The sequence below is a fragment of the Charadrius vociferus genome, unplaced genomic scaffold, assembly GCF_000708025.1.
Source record: "Charadrius vociferus isolate BGI_N301 unplaced genomic scaffold, ASM70802v2 scaffold212, whole genome shotgun sequence".
NCBI classification, from domain to species: Eukaryota; Metazoa; Chordata; class Aves; order Charadriiformes; family Charadriidae; genus Charadrius; species Charadrius vociferus.
Genome location: NW_009647223.1, coordinates 744,729 through 763,242, shown reverse-complemented (window position 1 = coordinate 763,242; position 18,514 = coordinate 744,729). Strand labels below are relative to the sequence as shown.

Here is an 18,514-nt window from a genome sequence, read left to right as displayed (position 1 = left end):
GTGTCTCGGCCCTTCTGCCTGTGAGGGGAGTTGCCTGTGACAGTGTGTGAGGGCCTCTTGCCTAAGCGCTTGTACGAGTCTCCTTCTGAGGAAGAAAAATTCCGACTTCAGGTCGGATCCTGGTCGTAGGTAAACGGCTACTAAATATAGCAGTGAGCGTATACATGTAGTAAATAAAGCAGTGCCGAGCCAGGGCTGGCTAGCCTTCCGGTGTTGTGATACAAAACTGCAAAAGAGATGCACAGAACTAGTCACAACAGAAGCTACTGAGGGCATTTTCTAACATAAACGTTTCTCACAAGGAGTTTTTGGCTGTGGCTGAATGTCTCTGCTATTGTCACCTGTTCTCTATTAAATGAAGTTGCTCTCATTTGCAGTAAGCTGAAGCAAGAGATAAACATTTATTGAGCTTGAGACCACCTGACTGTAATGATAATTGTATGAAGAATTTGTAGCTATCTTGTTTCTGTTTGCTGTTTCCCTTAAAACTAATGTTTTAAAAAACTTAATTATTTTTTTTATAAAAGCATAAGTAACTTAATTCTTTGTAGGAAAAGTTTGGCATTCAATTTCTAATTTCAGTTTTTTTCTAAACCAGAAGAACATGTTTTTAAAAAAAAACAATTAAGTTTGGTTTTTATCCTTTAACACTTCAGACTGGTTTTTTGCCAATTAGCATTAAGATCGTCTAACTATTTGGGGTTTTTTTCTTTGTGGAAGTTAATGTGTGGCTATCACTAATAAGATCCGTTCCAATATCATATATGTAAATCAGTTTTTAATTTTATTAGCAGTGTAATAAAGGAACCTTTTCCCCCACCACGTGTGCTGTATATTTTCTTCATGTTTATGTGGAGGATGAGGAAAACTGAGACTCTAGGTGTTGGTTGGGCTTTTTAAAATGGATTTAACTTAGATGTGTTACCAGCCTCAACTCACTGAGGCTGAAAACCCTATCATTTGCCTTAATAGTTCTTTGTTGTTCTGAAAATCTCTTTTGTAGTATGTACCCCACTGCAAGGATCCTATGATGTTAAATCTTCAGATGCACTGAAAAGTTCTCTGTCCTCTGAAACATGTCAGCGGGTTAGGAAACATAAGAGTAAGTAGTCTTAAAAGTTGCACAGAACACAATGGTATCGTATCTTTGAATGCTACAGTCATTAGTGCTTGTCTAGAAATGGTATTTTGTTGCAGGGGCTCACTGCCTACCTTCCAGCTGAAGGGGATAGCAGCTGTAAAAACATGTCAGAGTGAATCTTCTGAAAACAGTTTTAGATGGGACTTCTGCTAATTAGGGGGCCCTCTGGAGAGCAAATAAATGATTTAACTACTTCATTAACCTTGTTTTTAGTGATCTTTTCATGGGTTTTTCAGATATAACGCATCCCACAGTTGAAAACTAACAGCATGGATCTGGCTGGTGGCAGGTAAACTTGGCAGAAGCTGAATTCTCAAAACTGGCTGTCATCTGTTAGTTTTTATCTAAACTCTGTCAAGTGCCCAGATGACTAATACTGAACTGCCTGATTGTAATAAGAAAGCAGCTGGCATTGGTTTGCGAAGTGGATAGTCTAATAACCAAGTGGCGCTCCATCTTTTGTATAAAAAGCGAACTGATCTGGTCTAGTGTGGTTAAATTTCCCTCAATATGTGCATGCACACCCTCTTCCTTCACCATTCTTTTCTACATCCTTCTGCAGGTGAGACAAATCTGAACAATGAGAAGAGTGCACCTACCCCTGTAACTGGAAGGAGACTTGCATCTCTCGGATCAACAGTAAGAATCTTCTGTGGTGTCTGTAGCACTGTTAAATTACAGCTAAAGCTCACTGTGACTAGTTAAATCATGTAGCCCCTTTATACAATTAACCTACCTGAGTAAACTATGAAACACATTATTGAGCCTGTATTCCTTAGTAACTAAGAAGGAATAATGAAACTGCCACATCTTTGGGAATCGTGATGATTACTTGGGACTACTGAGTCTTTGGTGTTAAAACATGTGGGTTTTTTGCCTCTTGCTCACCATGTAATTATGGTGTGTCTGCTTCTTTTTAAGAAGATCGTGTTTCTGCTTTCACACAGTACACAGGGCAGAGCAGAAACCTAGTGATAAAAAAACAAAGATGGGATGATACTGTATATATGGGTTCTCAGTGCGAGGATATGGATTTGAAGATGCATAGCTTAAACAGTTGAAAAATGATAACACTGACTTACTAATTTAGTTTACTGGTACTCCTGTTGTAGGACAAAATTTTGCAAACCAACCTGTGGTTAAGAGATTAAAGTGTTTTTTATGGAGTTTAGTGGGCGCTAATGTCTCAAACTTTCTTCATCTTCCTGTCACAATGGTTATGAGCTGTCCATTAGAGTAATGCTTATGAGAAAGTACAGTGGTAAAACCCTTCTTAACCTGATACTTGTCAGCCCTATGTGTTGGGAGAGAAATGTTTGCTTTTTATTTTGTGTGTGTTTATTTTCAAAAGTTCTGTCTATATGAAGGCATCCACTCTTATATTTGACTGTGTTGTTAAACTGATCTCTAGCTGCATACTAGTTTAAGTATTTCTAATACTTCTGTTTTCAAAAGCCAGCTAATGGGACTCTGAAGCCTAAAAAAGATTTTATCCTTATGAAAGAGAAAAAGAAACAGAAGACACTGGAGAAGGAGGTATGACTACAAATCTGTGGTGTGTGATAATAGATGTTTGTGGTGATTCTGTTATCTTCTTTCCTGTGAATGGCAGAGTTTAAGATATATATTCTGAATGAAAGCTAATACAGTTTGGATACTTAGTCTCTCCAAGAAAAATAACAGGCATAAACTAATGATGCTATTTAAGAAGAATAATAGTAGGAAATAAAGAAAATATCTCTTTTGTTTTAGATTCGTGCATTAGTGAGAGAGCGTGGAGAGCAGGATAAAAAACTTAAGGCTCTGGATGAGGATTTTGTTAAGACTGAAGCAAAGCTGAGTGCTGCAGTTCAGGAGAAAACATCTCTATTGGCAAATGTTGCATGCCTAAAAAAACAGCTTCTGGAATTAACAAGAACCAATGAACTACTAAAATCAAAGGTATTAGGCAAATAACTGCCGATGTACTTTGGGTTTGCTGTTATTACGCTCCCTGGGTAAGAGGAAACTTCAGTTGCTGATCAGCCTCTGTATTCACATTCCCTGTGCCTCTTCATTACCACAGGGATAGAGCATGTCTGGATTGGGCTCTTGTGCACTTCCGTCTAAAGACAGTGAAACCTGCTAACATCCATCTCAAGGACGGGTGGAGATCAGTGTTGTGGGTGGGAGGGAGACACTTTTAAAAGATTGCATGAAGAGTAATTCATACGGAGGAGTTAAGCTTAATGGTTTTATATTCATCTCTAATAAGCTGTCTGAAGATGGTGTGCAGAAGAAAATGAGCAGCCTATGCATGGAGTTAATGAAGCTCAGAAACAAGAGGGATGCTAAGGAAAAGGTATGGCCATTTGCACTGCGCAGGGTAGTAATTCTGAGCTGTTCAGGGACAGACAATGAAGGGCTTACAGCAGAACTGCAGATCGTGTTTTGTTTCTGTCCTCAACTTGGTAGATTCTTCTATTTTCTGTAGAGTGATAATAGAGAAAGAAAGATCAAACAGTGAGTATTCTTGATTTTGCTGTTGATGTGCAGAATAAATCTGAGTTCAAGTAAGGAAGACTAGAAATACCTCTGTTATAATATTAATCTGTTGGTCAGAGTATTTTTTTTTGAAAGCCGATATAGTTTGAAGCTCTTAGACATGTTTGTGGCGTTTTTTTGGGGAGGGGTGTAGGGGTGGTTTTGTTTTAACCAATGGCTAATATCTTTACAAAGGGATACTTTGAAACACATTTAGCATAGTAGCAAGCATTATCATTAAATTATAGTTATGAATTAATTTACCACTGTCTCTTAGACAATGGATTTGTCTTAACTAAATCTCATTTTGGTGGTAATATTTGTCTGTCTTTTTTAAGACTGCACTTGCAAAGCAGGAAGATATGGAAATGAAGCTGCAGGAAGTGCAAAGGAATCTAGAGCATTCAAAAGGAAAAGTAGCACAACTAGAAGAAAAACTGTAAGTAGTAAGGAGAGGAGTTGAATTAAATGACATTATATCATCTAGCTGTGCTTACATGCTTATACCTTATGCACAGTTTAGGGCAAAATACAGATTGTCTCCCTATGAGAAGGAACAGAAATTATTAGTATTTTTGACCTGGAATAAATTTGATGGATGAAGTTCTAGGAACTGCTGTATTCTTATAAAAGGAACATACAAAATATTGTTCCTCTAGTGTATCTAACCTCCAAACCATATCATCTCAACCTTTTTGTCTTCCAGTATGGTATAGGTAGAGTTTTCTTGGCTATGGGGTGGGGAGGGAAGACACGTATCTTGAGACAAGAATTATCATTCATCTTGGAGCAAGATATTTGTGTAGATTGGATAGTTCAGTGTCTGGTCCTTTAGACGAGTAAGTTAGGAATAAGCAAGAATGAAGAAGCATTGGAGTTGAGATCCTAATTCACAGCCAGGCATTTTACACAGATTCGATGAACACGTGTGTTCTCCAGCTAAGTGCATTGAAGAGCAGTTGTGGTGTCTTTGAAGTTGCTTCATAGTAGCCACGTTCTCTGAAGAAAGGCAACTGCAAAGTGTCTTGGCTGAAGAATCTGTGTGCAGGAAGAGTGTTCCAAATCAACACTTTATGTTCTGCCCAAATAACATCATTTGCCACACAGGAACAGTGCTGTAACATACAGGCCATTTCTGAGGATGGTGACCTAAGAAAGATGAGCTTATAAGGTATATTTTATCTCAATTTTGCACGATCGGCACTGCGGCATCCTTTTTACGATTTCTGTCCTTACTTAACATCCAAGTGCTCAAATATGAGCAGAATTTTTATACTTAGAGTTCAAATACACAAAGCTAATAATTCAGGTAGTGCAATTCACAACAGGAGGAAATGATAATTTGTCTAGCTGATGCAGCTGTTCTGGCATACTTGCTTGTGGCAGAATGTGGCTCAGCATCTTTACTAGAAATGAGAAGACCATATGGAACAATTATCAAAAGAGGGTAGAATCACCTCTTAGAGTCAACACCAGTCAGCCAAACTGGATTATGAAAAGTATGTATTACTACTAAGTCACAATTCAGTGGCTTATTTCTACTTGCTTATCTGTAAAGAAATAGCTTACAAGTTGCTCTGAATTTGTTTAAATATATCCATCATGAAAACTCCCTTGGTTTTAGGTCTGCTACTGAGAGAGAGAAAGTTGAAGAAAAGTCTGACACTGAAAAACTCCTGGAATATATCACAGAGCTCAGGTAACAACAAGTTGTTCTTGAGTTGCACTGGGTAAGTTAAAAGACAGTAAAACTAAACCTCGTGACTGGTGAAGTAGAACCTTGGCAGCAATTCTGTTTAACAGTATTAAAATGGGAGGGGCGGGGGAATCGGATATTTTTCCACAAAATGGAAAGGAGTCATAAGATATTATTTTAATTATCTTTCTAACTGTCTCTCTGCTTTTCTGGGCTAAGCAATACTATGGAAGAGTTTTGTATCGGGGTCCTGAGTTAAATAAATTAAGCTAACTCCTCAGTTACTGACAGTAATGTCTTTTAGTCCTCTCTTGTAAAACAATGTATAGTAGGGGGAAAAAAAACCCTCGATCTTGGCTTCTGATGAACTTTACTCTGATTTGCATTTAAGAGTTGTGATGAATATACATAATTCATGTATATATAAATACATACATACATACATACATAAATACATATTATGAGCATTAGTCAGATTCTAAAAATTACTAATCCAGTGCTTTGTAACAGATTGAAAAGCTAAGCAGTCTTCACAGTAATGTGTCCCTAGCTCAGAACATTGTGAAAATACAACAGTATTTATATTTAACTAGTTCATGCTTTGCCCCTGCCACCACTGTCAATTTACTCATTAAGAGCTTACTCATTAACTGGCTGTATACCTTACCATTCTGCGTATTCTTATAAAAACTGCTGTACTAATTTCTGTCAAAACTCAGCTTTAAAAAAAACCTGGATGTAGCAGTCATCTGTAAATCAATTACAGTGATTAATTCTGTTTTAATCAAACCTTTATATTTGTATGATTGTATAAGTTTCTTTTAAAACAAAACTGTTTTTAATTTTCATTAAACTTTCTTAATGTGCAAAAACTTGTGTCTGGGAAAGTAGGTGAAAGCAGTTTTCCTGTTGGAAATCAACAGTCTTAAGTGTTTTTCCTTTGTGCTGAAGTGTAAGCTTACAAACAAAATTTAGTGATAACAAATACCTGAATTGTTTTCTACAGTAGTGTTGCAGAAACAGTTGAGAAATACAAACTAGATGTTGCCCAACTGGAGGAGACACTGATAAAGAAAGACCAAGATATTGGGATCTTGAGGGATACCCTCAGAACAAAAGAGGAAGAATCATTTAAGCTGATAAAAGAACTTAATGAAAGGTGTCAATTGCTTCAGCAAGAAAAAGGTAATTGTTAGCACTTTGATGCTGTTCACATGTGTGGGATCACTGACATAGAATCATAAAATTGTTGGAGCTGGAAAAGGACCTTAAATGTGTCTTAAATCATCTCGGATAAGTTTGTTCTAAAATGTCAATTTAAACTGCCTTGTTCCAAGTTAAAAGTCATGTCTCTGAGCTCCAGCTGAAAAACAGCTAGGCATATTTCTGACATTACAGAAACTACCTTGAATCTGACATCTGTTAAGTCTAAATTTGTATTTCCATGGGGGGTTACTAAGGTAAATAGCATAGAAATGAGAATTGTTTACATAGCTTGCAGACTAAAGCCATTCCTACTGAACACACATGACTTCCTTACTCTTCATTGAGAAGCTGTACAATAGTGTCTCAATCCACTGTTAGCAGCTTGTGCACAAGTTCATTGAGGTATTGGGAAGGCGTCTTGGAATCCTTCTTTGCCTCTTGTTCCATCTCTTCCCCCAAAACCAGCAACTCTGCAGCCTGAGACTGGTACTCAATTCTCTGTGTACCAGTTGGCTTGTACGAACTAGGATTATGTGGAAGAAGCTTTGGGGAAATTATTTAGTTGTTTCTCCCCAGCCATACTGCTGTTCTGATGAAGGCGAATTGCTTGATCTGAAGATTCTTGCTGTTAAAATTATTTTTCAAGTGGTGTACTTTAATCCAATTTTGAGGAGTTTCCAGATGGGTTAAAGATGTGGTTTGGATTTATTTCTCCCCTGTCCCTGCCTAACTAACTGTAAAGCTAGAATGGAAGTACTATGAAGAATGGATGTTGTTCTTTGAAGACAGAGAAGGGAATTTGTGTTATATTGACAATTCCTCTGTGTAGAGAAAGAGTTATCTGAGAGCAGAGGAAAATTCCTGAGTATGAATGCTGAAATAGAAGACCTGAAAAAAAAAATTGGCTTAGAAGAACAAGAACACCAAAAACTGCTTCAGAAACATGAGGAGGTGGTCTCTCAGCTGCAGCAAGAGAAGGTAAATACAGACTATAAATTAGTCTAAAACCAGAATCTAATCCCAATGACTGGCACTAAAGGTTCTGATTTTAGTTACACACAAGATTGCTGTATTAACGGTCTAATCTGTGGAATGTACAAGTGGGTGCCGGCAGGCAGAAACTGTGTGTGGTCCTGTATCTCTAAGAATCATAGCTGGTATGATGGGTGCTTTGGTTCTTTCTGTAGATTTGACCTTATTCTTGTGCTTTAAAGTTTGAACACTGCAAATTAGTCTTCAATATCTAGAAAAGTACTGGTAGTTTTAAAATCTGTGATACTCTGGCATGCAGGAGTCATCTGCATCCATGCACCAGAAGTTACTAGAGTACCAAGATGAGGTAACAAGTGAGAGACATCTTCTTGAAGAAGAGCTGAATGATACAATAAATGAACTGAACAAATTACATGCTAAGGAGAAGAAAGCTGAGAAGTTGGTGAAGCGGTTGGAACAAGAAATCAAATCTCAAGCTCTTGAACTTGCACAGATGGAAGTAAAGTTGAAAGGGTTTGTGAAATAAACTTTGTTATTCTAAAGCTTTGAAAGGAAAAATATTAAATCAGTAGCATAAATAAAGCTTCTGAGCCTAATTTAAGTTTTAAAGAGACCTGAACAGGTCTAACTTTATTTCTTGCTGGCTATTGATTATTGATAGGGATTAGACATAATCCAGCTGAGTGACTTCAATCAGTTTTCTATTGTCTTAAAACTGTTTAATAAGCGTACTAATACTTGCTTGAAAAGCCAGTACTGTAGTAATATGATGTTGCTGTGAAGGGTAAGCCATGTGCATGTTGTTTTGGATGTTTCTGCCCTGGAGAGGGCAATGACTATGAAAGATTTTCAGGCAAGTTGTTTCTTCCTTTCACATATTGAAAGTTTACTATTAGGTGTTCAATCTATTCTATAGATAGCTATCTCAGAAAATAGGGGGGGAGGGGGGGGAATGCTTAGTTAAATCTGCTATGAAGATTGTGCTTTAATACATGAAGTTACTGGTTTGTCACAATTAATTTATTGCTGCCACTCTGAGTGTTCTGTAACTGATAACGGCATTTGGTAATGTGTTCAGACATACTTACCTCCAGGATGAAATGCTGAATTTTTATTTCAGGAAGAATGCTGAGTTGGAGCAAATCAATGAAACGCACAGCAATGCTGTTTTGCAAATCCAAGAGGAGCATAGCAATACGTTGTGTAAACTTGGAAAGACTGTTGCTGAGTTTGAAAGGTATTTAAGTTTCGTTAAGATCTAGGACAGGGATTATCTCTAAGGTTACAATAAAATATGCTGTTTATTCGTGTACCTTGGTACTTAATACTGTATATGAGTGTTGGTACAGTATTAGAGCAGAGGATTTTGTGATGGAGTATTTGATGGCATTAAAAAATTCATTTATTCCTTTTGAGCACTAGTCAAGTATAATGACATACGCAGTATCTAGTTCAGGAAACTGGATGTTTCTTCTTCCAAAGTGTAACCAAATAGAAGTGCTCTTGAATCTCAGTGAGAGTAGTAACTAGTGATGGTGCTTTCTTTGCACTAAAATCTCTTGCAAAAAGACTTCTTGTTTAGGCTCAAAATTACACTGAATCGAGATTATTTTCCTCCAGTTCTTGCAGATTTTTCCTCTCAAAATATGGAGGTTGTGGAAGTATTTAAAAAGGGATACTGTTATTGTGAAGTATGTAACGCACCCATGAGGGATATTTGCCAATGCAAGCTGCAGATAGTAGGTCTTTTGGTGTTTAAAATAAGCTTCAGATATAGTAGGCCTTTTGTGTTTGAAAATATCTATCAAAATGTGAAAATATCTGTATTGCAGAATTTGTTGTAATGTTACTGCTTATGTCTATGGAAATGTAAGTGGGTTTGGTTTTTTTAACTTTGGATTTATCAGTGCTAGAACACTACCATATGTCTAGATTATAAGATCTCTTATACTTTTTAGCGTGAGTTTGTATTGCTCTTTTAAGGCCTGAACATGTCAATCTGTATTTTGTCTAAAGTGACAAGATTTTTCTTATTTGCATTGGAATACCAGCTACAAGAAGACAATAGCTGAAGAAATGTGCAGTCTTAAACTGGAGAATACCTCTCTGCAAGAAGAAGTTGCCAACCTAAAAAAAATAGGCCAAGATAATCTACAGCTGCTTCAGGAAGCAGAATACACTAAAAACAAAGCAAAAGAAGAATGTGCGAGGTAGTAGACAAACTTTTCCTTAAGCTAAAGCATACCAACTAAGGCTTGCTTTCTTAACTAGAACTTAACTTGGTGCTCTACCAAATAAAATCAGTATTTGGTTTAAGCTTAAGTTTCTTCGTTTTCCCAGTGCAGAGTGTTCAAAATAGTGACAGACAAAATTCATTAAGTTTATATGCATGAGAAAACTGGTCTGTTCAATCAATTGCTTGACTCTTTCCTTTATGTGGAACATATAGGAAAAGGAAAATACTTAACTGAAATATGTTGGAATATTGTCTTTATCGGGAATATCAGTTACAGTAATTGCTCCACAAATAAAATCCACAGGGGCAGACATACTTAATGCAGAGCTCACCCTTTGAGGTGACGCAGTAGTCAGAGTGGCAAATTCTGCTCACAAGCAGATGCCAATTAACCATCTATGAATTACCACACTGCAGTGAGGTAAACAAAGGTCCTCTGCCATATATGAAGCACCACAGTGCAGCTGGTAAGTAGTAACACCCACGAAGTTGTCTTAGGCCACTAGCTCAGGACATGTTTCTGTGACTGTCTAACAGCAGCTTAGTGATGTATGTTTCCCTTCCAGCTCACTGCACAGAGCAGGAGAAAGTCCCTTGCTGTGGGCAAGTAACTATTTCAGGAAGTGGGGAAGTTTGGTCTTAAAAGGTCCTGGTGTACCATCACCTGTAAGAGGCAACTGTGGTCACCGCTTGTACATGAGTTGGATTATGGAGCATATTGTGTATGTGCTGGAAGATTTCCTTCCCACTTCTTTTAATGTAGTTCTTAGCTAGCTTCTGAAGTTGAAGCTGGATTTAAGTCAACAACTATGCTCTAATCTTTTTAACTGACCTCATGTGGCTAAATGGTTTACTCAACTGCATTAAAATGCTATTTTGGCCAAACTGAATTGGGTGTTTCTGATCTTCCCAACTCTATCTCTTTGATTTATAAAATGCCTCTCTAAAGTTTTGTAATGCTTCAGCTGTCTTGTTCACCTGTAGCCAGTATATTAAGATTGTCAAAAGGACAATTACAGGTTATGCTAGCTTACTTTAAAGCACAACAGCTGAGTTTGGAGAGGGACAGCAATGCTTGAGGTGTAGAGTTTTTGAACCCTTTAGTACATCCACACTGTGAACAGTCTTGACTAGTTTCTGCTTGAGCTAACGTCTGCAAGTAAAGTCTAACTACTAAAGTGTCTTCCACTAAAAGCTGCTGGCATTAAACAGTCATAAATAAGAAACGCATGCTCTTTCCTTGCTTTAAAAGCAGTGCTTGCTTCCTCATAGGAGAACTTAAAAATATTGTGTATATGGAACTTGATTGCTTTCTCTATTGTTCTTTTCTTGTAGCTCTGTTTGCACAATACTGTATTTTTGTTCTACTAACAGCTTTTCAATATGGTTACTTGTGTTTTCAGATTTAGAGTAGTGTAAAAAAAAAAAATTAAAAAAAAATTAAGGGTTCATTAAGGATGGATGATATTTTCCTCAGGATGCTTTTAGAAGTCCAGACAAAGCTTGCACTAAAAGAAGCAGAAACAGAGAGAACAAGAGAGTCTTACCTTGCACAAATGACTAAACTTCAGGGAGAACTGGAAGAGCAAACTGAAGATCTGAAAAGAAAACTCGAAGTAGAAAGATCAAGGTGACTTTTCTCAAACTAAACCTGCATACTATAGCATATCAATGTGTTAGCTTTCAGCACTTCTTCACACCAAAATGAACATAATGAAACTCCACTTCTTGCTTTCTAGTAAAGCCATAGAGGAAGATGTGACTTGTAGCTTAAAAGAAGAGATAAAGACCTGGCGTAATCTATATGAAGATCTACATAACAAAACTAAGCCTTTTCAGGTGCGTTATGAAGTAGGTGTTCATTATTATCTGTTGACTTGAGACTTGTGCAGTTGGCTCAAGTTCTACTCTTGAAAAGTAAACATGCTATTTCCCGTTCTTAGGCATTTATCCTGCAACGGTTTCCTAAGTTACTTTACTATCCCTTGAGCCAACTATTCCCCTTCCCAAACCAATCTTTCTGTGTAGATTTCAGTTCAGTAAAAAACTATGTTGAAATTAAAGATTTCTAAAATATTCCATATGTATCTCAGCAACAACTAGATGCATTTGAAGCAGAGAAGAATGCGCTCTTAAATGAGCACGGTGCAGCCCAAGAAGAACTGAATAAACTAAGTGATGCATATGCTAAACTACTTGGCCACCAGAACCAGAAGCAAAAAATCAAGCATGTTATGAAGTTGAAGGAGGAGAATACCCACCTGAAGCAGGTTTGTGAAGTGAAAAGTTAGAAATCTCTAAGTTGTTAATTTGCTTGAATGCTTTGTTTGTTGCTCTAAACATTTATGGACTACTCCTGCAAACTACTTGCTTTCTGTGGTTCTTAAATTCCCTGCAAGAGCTAGATTAGAACAAACCATCAGCCTCCATGAACACCAAGAGAATCTGTTTTGACTGAATAAGATATACAGAGGGATCACCAGTGCAAATAACTACCCCTGCTCTTACCTTGCTTGTTTTTTCTTGCCTATTTTGGAAGTTCTGGACTTAATAAGCTATCTGCTGAAAGCAGCACCTGAAAAGTTTCAGGCTACTGTACTGCTTAGTGTTGTTACACAGCAATTACACAGTAAGCAATTATACAGTGGTGCTGGTTTCTCTACACCTGTATGTTTGTTGTTTTGTGGTTTTTTGTTGTTTTTTTTTTTTTTTTAAATACCACCAATAATTGTGTATGTATGTTTGTGTTTAGCATTAGTCAAAAGGGATACTTCAGTAAATGATGAAGCAGGCTTTTCTCCTGTTCTTAATCTAAGCATTACGTTTTCTTTAGGATGTCTCAAAACTGCGTGCATTGCTAGCAAAAGAAAAGCAAACGAACAGAAATCTTCAGGAGCAACTATATGCAATTCAGGGCATTAGGCGTTTTGATCCTTCCAAAGCTTTCCAGCATAATAGCAAGGAAAATATTCCTCCAAAGACTCCTTTTAAAGAAGGTAAGCTTAGAGACTGATGTAACCATGTGCTTGTACCTCTTAAACTTAACCAAAGGAGGTATGACAATCTTGCATGGTGTTCTGCCTTTGGGGAAGGAAGGAGAGTAGCATCTCATGTGTTTCACAGCAGATGTTGGATGGCTGCATCAATGGGGTGCATCCAGTGTAGGGTTTGCTATGGTGCTTTCCAGCCCAGTTTCTTATAACCTGACCTGAGCAGGTGGTGCATTGTGTCAGACAACAAAAGTGTGTTTGATAGCGGGGAAGAGGCAAGAGTGGGTCACAGAGGATCAGCTGGTTTGCATGATCTTGCAATATATGAGCTTTGCTGCTGCATATCACCTACAACTCTCCTTCTGTCATACAGCTAGCGTGTGGCAGCTGGGCAGGTGACAGGCAGTGTCTCCTGCACGGGTGGAAAGGGGTAAAAGTGGCTCAGCTGGAGGTTTGCGCCCTGGTTCTTTAGCTGCTACCTGGCAGGATCTTATACCGCTGTAGGTGTAAAAGTAATATGCAAAAGGCGTGCGGATGAATGTGGAGTGGGGGGAAAGATGGCAAGAGCATAAGGGTGCATGAAGGGGAGCAGTGTCGGAGAGAGTGTGTGTGTGTGGGGGGGGTATCGATCTCGACCAGACCTTACTTTACACTGTATTCCAGGGTCTGGTATTCTGGCTTGCCTGTTATGTGGAGTGTAGTGCCTTCCTACCCCCAGCAAACAAAGAGTTACTTGATGTGGTGGGAGCAATAGGGAAAAACCCAAACTTAGTAACATTTTTCCATTGCAGGTAATAAAAACAAAATTTAATCTCTTATTGGTATTACGAAAAATACCATAAACCACAAATTCATGTACTACTACAGAAGACTTTGGACTACTTGTTCAAGGTGAACTTGGATCCTGTACATAATACAAATCAGTAGGAAAACTAGAGAAATGGCCTAAACCGATGTATTTTTACAAAAACTATGCTTGGTTACAATCTTCCTGAGAAGCCATAGGTGACTGCATGTTCCGGACTCCTGATGACATTGTCGCACTCTTGAACTCTGAAAAGTGTTCACTGTTTCACTTTTTTTGTATGCTGAAACTCCTTAGTTTGTTTTCAACAAAGTAGCTTAAATTCAGAAAAGGTGAATAAGCACTGGAGAATAAGGATGACAAAGGCAATCTGATTTCATGAAAGATTTTTTTTTTTCTCTTGTATACAATTTTGTGTTAAACTAATTTTGCTGTTTATGGATCCTTCAATACCAATGGCAGGAATGACTGAGAGACCCTCTTTCTTGTGGCCTACATGATACAGAACCAATGTAGAAAACTGGACTGATATTCTTAATGGGATCAATATTCAGAACATGCTAATTGAAATCGTGGGGCTAGATATTGCAGATGTTGATCTTCAGAAGAGGATTTTCAGGTCAAACTCATATTGACTGCATTTGCCGAAATGTTTGCATACTGTGGCCAAGATTAGTGTCTTAAGAGAAATGTCTATTTTGTGAACGCTGTGCTCACTGGACTCTTAAATTGTCAGGATATCTTTGTAGACAGCTGTTTTAACGCATCAATGCTATGCTAAGGGGAATAACAGAACTAGTATTAACTGGGTGGGCGGATACCCACTGTACACACATTCATTGTACGAACATGAATTTTGACAAGGTGGACAGTCTTTTTAACTACATCTAATATTGTTTTAGCAGAATAAAAATTTTAAATTAAAGAATTTGTCTATTTCCTTCACAAACCAAAATCAAATTAAGTAGTGTAATTGAGCTGATGTTCTTCGTTCTAGTTTTTAGTAATCTTTACAACAAGGCCCAATGTCAGCCTTGCTTCAAAGACTACATATTCTCAAATCTTGCAGAAATTCTTTAGCTGAACTGTACAACACATACAACCTGCAATTCCCTGAACCTCTCACTTCCTCAGAGTTTCTCTCAATACAAAAGTAAATACTGGAACTTAAGTGAAATGTACAACTCTGTGTTCTGGTTATTGTATCTACTAATATCCTGCATGTGGGTGCTGCGGAGAGAGTGCACAAAGCTTAGCATGTTGGTTATATTGCCATTTATACTGACATTATAAGCTTACAGAGAATTGATAATACCTAGGAAATGAAGTACCAAAACCGCATATTAATTCCAAGGAAAGAAATTATTAGGTCTTGTCTGTTAATGTCATCTTTGTGTATTTGCTGGATTACTTGAACTTCTGAAGACTGAGGATGAGGATTAACTTCAGGTGTTTGAATTGAGAAATACTTAGCGCTCAATTTAGCAGTTTGCCTGAAGTGCTCGGAGGCGTATTTTAATAAGGAAGTTGCTGAAATAAATTAATACTGGAGTTATCTCTCCTTGTAGAGAAAAAGATAAAAGTCATCTTGTCTGCAAGATGTAAATGGGGTAAGAGAAAATCATAGATGGTACATTAGTCTAGCGCATTTGATGAGAACATGGTCTTAATAGAAATCCTGATGTTAGGCAGCCTGCCTCTGTATTCTCTAGTCCGTGGATGCGAAATGAGCAGTTGGTTAAACGAAACTCCATCTAGTGAGCAGCAGGGGAAAGAGCAAGGCGGGTGGGCGAACCTGTGAACAATGAAAAATGGAAGTAATGCTCTACAGCTCCTACACTAGAGCTTTTCTCCTAAGATGGCACCTTTCATGCAGGGTTGCTGAAAGTTGTACACTTACTGTGCTGGTCTAATCATATGGGGATTTTTTTTAAGGCAAAGTCAGTATTCATAAATGAGAATGTCAACAGCTGAAGAAGAGCCTTCATGCCAAACAAGAAAGACATCCTTAGTTTAAGGTGTGTTTAAAAATGTACGTGATCCCTTTATTTCAAGAGAGATTAGGACAACGTGAATGTCAACAGAAGGTTCCACAAAATTCAGACATGAAAATGGGGACACTGCATTAAGGTACTTTTTAAACTGAATCTCATTTTTGGAGTTTGACATGTCCTGCATCGAATTATCGAGAGCTTGTCAAAGGGTGAAAGTACACCAAATGAAGCAAAATACTGCAGATATTGCAGGATTATGCTTTTATGATAGCTACATACTTTTTTCATATTGCTTTAATTTTTAAAACTTTCTAGCTTAATTGGCAGTTTTGCCTAAGTGTAATTTAAAATCCTCTTTAGGCTAACATGAGCAAACTTATATTGACAAAAAGAACAGGGAAACTCTTGCAAATAATTATGCTAGCCTTACACCAATGGCAATTTTTGTTTTAGCTTTAAAATATAGATAAATAATGTAGAGCAGACTGGGGAGAAAAGTAGAGTGGAAGTAAAGGGGAAATTTTGAGTGCTTTGTCAACTTCAACCCAAGTGGGTTTGCCAGTTTCATGCACATATGAAATGCATATTAAAAACAAACCTTGACACTGGTAGCTCAACTGACATATATTCACTGTAGGAATCAATTCCATCCATGTTGTGGAACACACCTTTTTGTTTGTTTTTTTTAGTATTGAAAAAAAAAGATATGATTTCTCTGATGATCTGTCTGTCTGTATTATAGCAAGATAAAGGCTGTACTTTCTTTAAATGTAAAATGAAGAGCTGCTAGAATCCTCAACCTGCCTGACCTAATTAGAGCCCTCCTCCTGTTTCCTATAAAAGGCAAACTGCTGAAGACTCAGTGCCAGTCCTTTGAATGCATTTTACACGCACAATGGCTGCACTTGCTCATGCTGGCTGTTATGAAGTAAAAATTTAAGTTCACACTGAGCTGCTTAAATGGTACCACAGGGAATAAACCAAAGGCTTAACAGGATTCAGAGTCACACGTGATATAGGACTCGGATTAGTGTTTTGGTTTCAAAGGTCAACTGAGCTATTGCTTCTTTCAGTCCATGTGCTCTCTGTGGGCAAAAGCAGACAAAGGGACAAATGCGCAGTTGAACTGCAATAATTTCTGAGGCTGATAATTCCTTGTGTAGTTTGAGGCAATGCCTGAAATGCTGGTGGAAATGGAGCAGGTAAGGCTCAGGATATTTACATTAATAGATTGATGCCACACTTCGATTACGGAATTTAGGGAAAAGGAAATGGGAGGAGAGACACATTTAATTACATTTTAGTCTCTGCAAATTACAGTCTGAATTGTTAATTTAATGAATGGTATATTTAGTCACCCGGTGATGCATTATGCTTAAATGACTGTGATATGGACTATAATGAGATTATTTTTTTTATCTACTCTATGAAATCATAGTGTTTCACAAAGTAAAAATATTTGTAATAAAGAAATTAAAAATATAAACTAGAATGCTACTCCATGTAATGTAAATATTTAAGAAAAAATAGACTAGCTTATGTTATGAAGATAACAGTTACAGAAACTGCGTAATTTGTTATACTGGTGACAAAAAAGCGAAGGCTTTTTACAGGCCAACTTATGGTTCTAGCTTGGGCCTCTGGTGTTAATGCTTTTACTGTTTTGCTCTAAGCTTGGAAGGCAAAACTTCTATTTCCATGTTGTTGTTTTTGTTAAGATGTACCCTGAGCTCTTTCAGCCTGTGTCAGGAGGAGGCAGTGTGAGGTTTGCTGTGCTTGGAGGTGTCACCTCAGTGCTGTTGAAGGGTTTGGTATTTCTTTGTAGATTTTTCTTCTGAATTTCAAGTTATGAATTACTGATATTAAATAGAATTCTAAGGTTAATAGCAGGGAATAAAATGTCCATAGCTTGTTACCAGGAAAAATAGGGCATCTGCATTCCAAGAAGGGAGAAACTGGCTGAAGTGGTTTATACTTGTTTACTTTTTTGTCCTGGGAAGGTCAGTTGTTTGTCATAAGTAAAGGTGACTTACAATATGATTCTATTCAACTTTTAGTAGATTTTCTGATTTCTCTTTAACTGTGTGTTAATTCCACTAATATCAGCTAGTTTTCTCTTTTGCCTACCAATTAAACCCTGTTCTAATCAGGTCAAGGTAAAATAAATTTATCAGGTGAAGATGTGTGAATGCAGCTAAAATAAGTCTTGGCCACTAATTCTTATGCATCTACTTAACTTTAGTCCTGTTGTTAAAAACAATGTGAGGTGCGCAGTCTCTGCGTGGGTCAGAAGTATCACAGTAAAAAGCTTTGTATACACATCCCTGTTACTCCAAAAACTTGCATTTAAAAAAATAAGCTTTGTCATCTTCTAAGCATAAAATTATGTATATCAGGTGAGTACCATAAGAAGTGATTGCTTACTTAAAGGCAACCACCCCTTCCTCGTGGGCTTTACCAGTTACTTTTATACAAAGCTATGAATGAAAGGAATTTGGAGATGCATGTTATTGTCCACCATTCTAAGAGGAAAAGGAAGTAATTTCTGTTGAGTATGTGCCAGAGCTATATTATGGATATCTCTTAGCAGCCAAACAAGGAATGAAGTTTCAATGTATAAACAGAAGGGTCTGGTCTTCTATTTTATAGAAAGGGAAGACGGCAGTTTAAATATGCAAACCTGTCAACAGTGAACGCTGGGGCGACACGGCCCAGCTGCGGGCTGAGCAGCGTAGTTCATTTCCTTAGCTCCCATGAGGAAATAAGAATCAGCACCGGCTCTGCGCTGTTTTTCTGAAAACTAAGTCCACGTGAGACCACAGATTTTCCCCGGAGAGCGCGGGGCGGCTCCCTCGCAGCTGCCCCGGACGAGAGCCTTGGCGCTGCCGCGGCGCCACCGGCAGGGCAACGCCTGCCCTCCACTCGGGGCC

General features: G+C 37.8%; 2 protein-coding genes across 2 annotated transcripts in view; both read left to right on the top strand.

Annotated features, from left to right (window-relative positions):
- Window positions 1–858: 858 nt before the first annotated feature.
- Window positions 859–13,596, top strand: HMMR (hyaluronan-mediated motility receptor (RHAMM)). The gene is made up of 18 exons (XM_009879810.1): window positions 859–886; window positions 1,004–1,102; window positions 1,704–1,780; window positions 2,597–2,677; window positions 2,894–3,082; window positions 3,396–3,482; window positions 4,003–4,103; window positions 5,289–5,363; window positions 6,367–6,545; window positions 7,396–7,544; window positions 7,858–8,072; window positions 8,680–8,796; window positions 9,611–9,769; window positions 11,273–11,425; window positions 11,535–11,634; window positions 11,889–12,065; window positions 12,629–12,791; window positions 13,577–13,596. Exons 1-18 carry the CDS (start codon window positions 859–861, stop codon window positions 13,594–13,596), a joined length of 2,169 nt encoding a protein of 722 aa, XP_009878112.1.
- Window positions 13,597–16,756: 3,160 nt separating this feature from the next.
- The window catches only part of MAT2B (methionine adenosyltransferase II, beta), a 10,736-nt gene continuing 8,978 nt past the window's right edge, over window positions 16,757–18,514 (top strand). Inside the window, exon 1 of the mRNA XM_009879792.1 lies at window positions 16,757–16,786. Coding sequence (XP_009878094.1) covers window positions 16,757–16,786 — 30 coding nt within the window. The remainder of the gene's footprint in view (window positions 16,787–18,514) is intronic.